This window comes from Microtus oregoni, unplaced genomic scaffold, assembly GCF_018167655.1.
Source record: "Microtus oregoni isolate MIOR12 unplaced genomic scaffold, Mior012 000127F_ref0000509, whole genome shotgun sequence".
Lineage (NCBI taxonomy): Eukaryota > Metazoa > Chordata > Mammalia > Rodentia > Cricetidae > Microtus > Microtus oregoni.
Window position 1 is genome coordinate 1,419,041 of NW_024544770.1, and position 5,559 is coordinate 1,424,599.

Sequence of the window (5,559 nt, forward strand, 5' to 3'; positions counted from 1 at the left end):
GCTTCCTTACAAACCTTCTTTCACTTGATATTTATCCTATGATAAATATCTTTGAAACTTGCATTTCACCATTACTTTTCCCTGCTATTGCCTGTCGGAAATATCTGAACGCATGATCATGGCCTTCAGAGATTAGGATACGAAAATACCCAAAGAAAGAAACAGGTTAGACAGAGGAGGAAGTCATTTAGACAGACCAAGAAAATAAAGTTGATGCTTTATTTAGAACAAGTTGAGAACTACAAGAGTTTTTAAATGAGTAGGAACTTTCTTCTAGGATTCTTCTGACAGATGTTGCAAATGTAGTTCTCACTTCATATCTTTTCCTCGGCCACTACGGAAGCACACTTGGCCTTCACCTGATTCTTTAGTTTCAAAGAGTTTATCTCAAAGAGAAAAAAGATAGCACCAAAGAGTGACATGGTGGCAATTAGTACCCCTATTGGGAACACAACAGTATAGTGTTTGCTTATTAAGGCTTCTTTTTTAACCGGAAAGTCAGGTGGAAAGTCAAGAGTGGTTTGGTCATAATGATCTACAAAGTGGTTCCAGCTCACAGAAACAAATGTGAAGATGCTGCTAACACACAAAACTAAGGCAGCAACCTTGTAGCAATATAACTGCATCTCAATAAATGGGTCTTTCATGCAGCCAATATTAATGGCAATTGCACTGAAAATCAGAACTACAAGCTTCATCAAAACAGCCCACATTATCAGGGTCTGTGCATACTGAAATTCAGGTGAAATGGTCCAAGTGGAATTGATAGGGGTGTGCACCAGAATCTTGGTTACAGTGCCTGAAACATTAAATTCTTGAGGGTAGTAAGCTTCCCAAAGTCCAAAAGACATGAATTGCACAAGCTTGTCATTGAATTCCCAGAGGCGCCAGGATTGGCTGCTTGCTATGACAATCTCAAACACCAAGGCTGATAGGCTGCAAAGGAGGCCACTAAACTTGAAGATGTACTCCTTCGCATTGGCAAGTCTGAAGATGAAATTGAACAAGTATATAGTCAAGTCAGGAACACAAGGGACAGTGGAAAAAAAATGAGTTATGGTTTACAGAGCAATAAGTTCTCATTCCTTGTCATTGCTGTCACAGAAAGTTGTATTTAAGTAATATACCTATGGCCAAAGTTCCCTCTATAAGAGGTTTTGATTAGCAATTTCACTATATCTATCAAATGCTGAAATGTGCGGGTGGAAGCTCCTTTGTTTCAATAGCCTGTCTGCAGCAAGCAAGGTAGGCGCTTTGTTTACGAACCACCCAACCAGCACGGAGATCTGATCTTGGCACCAGGAGAGCCATCATTGGGGTGAGACATCGCTCGAGCACCAGGAGAGCCATCACTGGGGAGTGCCATCACTGGGAAGGTACATCAGTAGGCAAGGAGACCTGATCCTGTAAAAGAAGATCCATAGGGAAGCATTCGGAGGAAGAGATGGGCAGGCGCCAATGCAAGAATTCACCCAACAATCTGAAAAACAACATGAAACCACCAGATCCCAGCGACCTCACAACAGGAGGACATGAACACCTTAATCAAGAAGAAGTAGAAAAAATTGACTTTATGAAAGTGATTGGCGCCCTTAAACAGCATGTAAAAAATGCCCTTATAGAAATGGATGAGAAATATAACAGAAAGTTTGAAGAATGAATAAATCAGTGAATGATACCCTAGGAAACCAAAGAAAAACAATCAAACAGATAATGGAAACAGTTCAAGACTTGAAAACTGAAATGGAGGCAAAGAAGAAAACACAAACAGAGGGCCGGCTGGACATGGAAAATCTAGGTAAACGAATAGAGACTACAGAAACAAGCATAACCAGCAGAATACAAGAGATAGAAGAAATCACTTAGTGTCCACATAAAGAAAATACAGAAAACTGACACTAGTGACTTAACAACACACCTGAGAGCTCTTGAACAAAAAGAAGCAGATGTACCCAGCAGGAGTAGAAGACAGGAAATCATCAAATTGAGGGCTGAATTCAATAAAATAGAAACAAAGAAAATAATACAAAGAATAAATGAAACAAAGAGCTGGTTCTTTGAGAAAATTAACAAGACAGACAAACCTTTATCCAAACTAATCAAAAGGCAAAAAGAGAACATCCAAATTAACAAAATCAGAAAGGAAAAGGGCAACATATCAACAGACACTTAAAAAATCCAGAAAATCATTAGGTCATATTACAAAACCCTGTACTCCACATAATTGGAAAACAAAATAGAAATGGAAAATTTTCTGGATAGATACCATATACCAAAATTAAATTAAGAACAGGCGAACAATTTAAATAGACTTATTAAATGGAAATAGAAGCTGTCATCCAAAAGCTTCCCAACCAAAAAAAAACCCAGAGCCAGATGATTTTAGTGCAGAATTCTATCAGAGCATCCAAACAGAGCTAATATTTTTCCTCCTCAAAGTATTCCATATGACAGAAAGTGAAGAAACATTGTCAAACACTTTTCATGGGGCTACAGTTTCCTTGATACTGAAACAACACAAAACCTCAACCAAGAAAGAGACTAACTGATTGATCTCACTCATGAACATAGAGGCAAAAATACTCTAGAAAATAACAGAAAACTGAATCCCAGAATACATGAAAAAAATCATCATGACCATGTTGGCTTCATCCAAGTCATGCAGAGATGGTTTAACATATGAAAATCTATCAAGGTATTCCATCATATAAATAAAATGAAAGAAAAAAGCCATATGATCATCTCATTACATGATGAAAAATCATTCACCAAAATCCAAACCCCTTCATGATAAAGGCCTTGAAGACATGAGTAATGCAAGTAACATATCTAAATATAATAAAAGCAATATACAACAAGCCAACAGATAACATCAAACTAAATAGATAGAAACTCAAGGCAATTCCACTAAAATCATCAGGAATAAGACAAGGCTGCCACTCTCTTCATATCTCTTCAACATAGTTCCTCAAGTTCTGGATAGAGCAGTAGGATAACAAAAGGAAATCAAGGGCATTAAAAATTGGAAAGGAAGAAGTCAAACATTTGTTATTTTCAGATGATAAGACAATATATATAAGTGACCCCAAAATCCCTTCGAGGGAACTCCTAAAGCTGATAAATACCTTCAGTAAAGTGACAGGATACAAGGTCAACTCAAAAAAATCAATATCCCTTCTATATACAAATCATAAGAGACTGAGAAAGAAAACAGAGAAACATCACCCTTCACATTAGCCATAAATAGCATAAGATATCTTGGGGTAACAACAACCAAACAAGTGAAAGACCTATTCGACAAAAACATTAAGTCTTTGAAGAAAGAAATTGAAGAATACAACAGAAGATGGAAAGATCTCCCATCTTCTTGGATAGAGAGGATCAACATAATAAAAATGCCAATCCTACCAAAAGTAATCTATAGATTCAATGAAATCCTCATCAAAATCCCAACATAATTCTTCATAGACCTTGAAAGAACAATACTAAACTTCATATGGAAAAACAAAAAACACATAATCACCAAAACATTCCTGTACAATAAAGGAACTTCCAGAGTCATCACCATCAATGACATCAAGCTCTATTTCAGAGCTACAGTAATGAAAACAGCTTGATATTGACATTAAAACAGTGGTTGACCAATGGAATCCAATTGACTTCCCAGATATTAATCAAGCTCAGAGATCTGCCTGCCTCTGACTCCCAGAGGCTGGAATTTAAGATGTGAGTCATCTCAACCCAGCAATAATTTCTAATTTAATAAAATTCAGGAATGATAAACCTCCATGATAGGCTTGTTCAGAGTTTCAAACGGTTTTGGATGTGTTAACCTGTGGCGGACCTCTCGACCAGCGACGAAGAACGACCACCACATCAGGATTCCACTCAGATCATGCTTTACTGGAGTACCCTTGATTAATGGGGAGCATGAAACGAGGGGGGCAGGAAAACAAGGGGCAAGAAGGGAAGGGCAGGGAGAGCAGGAAGTGAAGGGGAAAGGCAGCAGGAAGCGAAGGGGCAGGGAGCAAAGGGGCGGGGAGCTAAGGGGAGAGGCAGCAGGAAGCGAAGGGGAGGAGGGCTCTTAGGCAGCTGCTTAAATAGGGAAATGGCACACGGGTCGCCCTGTGATTGGCTGCCACCAACAGCTGACACCAGACCGCATCGGGATAGGCTCAAGGATCCTCATCCACCGCGCATGCGGGAAACGGGGACGCGCAGCTCTCAAAGCCATAGCCAAATATGGAGTTGTTTATAACCAACAAGACAGGATGTCGGCGCCATCTTGTAATGGCGATCCTGTCCGGCTCACTACAGTTCCCCCTTATTGTTTGTAAGCAATGAGCACAGGACTAACGTCATCCAATCTGACCCCCACCTCATGATGTGTTGGTCGATCGAGGATGGAAGATATTTTCCATGGACACACCTTCCCCTGTGCAATGGGTACTCGAGGAACCCCGGGGGTGCAAAGGCTGTGTCGCAGGAACCTACATCCGCACACCTACCCAAGTGCAATGGATCAACAGATCCCATGGGGTGCATAGGCTGTGCCGCAGAAATCTACATCCGCACACCTACCCAAGTGCAATGGATCAACAGATCCCATGGGGTGCAAAGGCTGTGCAGGATGGAAGCCCTAAGCGTCTCTTAGTGCTGACAACCATATCTGGGGGAAGGAGCCACACTCCAGGGCAGCTAATGCCTGAGAGATTACAACCTTATCCCAATATAGCCTTATCCCTATTGGTCTGGGCTCGAAGGCAGCAAACCAACCACAGGCACAACACACAGCCACCCAGGCAGCTTGCCAAAAACATGCCCATGCAACGAAAAGCACAGGGACCCTTTCTCTGTAATGTTACGTGCTTCTCCTAAAAGGGCCACTTTAGACTTATACATTAAAAATAGTAAATCAAGGTTTCTATTGGTGGTAAAAATCTGGGGAAATCATGCCGAACAGGCATCACCTTTGGGAGGGCTGACAGGATTCTCCTTCTGTGCTCTGCCTTCCCCTGGATCCATGTCATCAGGGATGTCAGCTGGAACTTCCTCCAGAGACTCAGCCTCATCCTTAGGAGCTTCCTTGATCATGCGTGTCAGCCGGCTCGGAACCCAAAGCGGAGCCTCTTGGACCTGTGGAAAAACACATACAGCTCCCCTGGATCTTGCCACCGCAAGATCCAGTCCATACCATTTGTTATCCAATACATCTTTCCACATCACATATTCCTTTTGTTCCATAGGGCCTGCTGCATGCTTTTCAGCTGCTGCAGTACCCAACTCATTCAGGTTTAAAAAGTTAAGTGTGAAGAGAGCAAGGGAGATTCTTTCCCTGGGGGAAGCGTGATGTGGGAGTAATTTCTTATTAATAAAGAAACTGCCTAGACCCATTTGATAGGCCAACCCTTAGGTAGGCGGAGTAAACAGAACGGAATGCTGGGAGAAAGAAGCTGAGTCAGGGAGTCGCCATGATTCTCCCACTCCAGACAGACGCAGGTTAAGATCATTCCTGGTAAGCCAGCTCGTGGGCTACACAGATTAATAGAAATGGGTTAG

At 41.5% G+C, this 5,559-nt stretch overlaps 1 protein-coding gene across 1 annotated transcript; it reads right to left on the minus strand.

The window, feature by feature from the left end:
- Positions 1-226: 226 nt before the first annotated feature.
- Positions 227-5,094, minus strand: LOC121444471. Its single transcript, XM_041646278.1, has 2 exons — positions 4,971-5,094; positions 227-1,000 (listed from the first exon to the last, which is right to left on the minus strand). The coding sequence occupies exons 1-2, from the start codon at positions 5,092-5,094 to the stop codon at positions 315-317; spliced, it is 810 nt and encodes a 269-aa protein (XP_041502212.1). The 3' UTR covers positions 227-314.
- Between the last annotated feature and the right edge of the window lie 465 nt (positions 5,095-5,559).

Coding starts and splice junctions, on each gene's coding strand:
- LOC121444471 (XM_041646278.1), bottom strand. CDS start 5,094: ATGATCAAGGAAGCTCCTAAGGATGAGGCTGAGTCTCTGGAGGAAGTT. Junction 1,001..4,970: donor TCCTGTCAGCCCTCCCAAAG/GTGATGCCTGTT, acceptor TATACTTGTTCA/ATTTCATCTTCAGACTTGCC.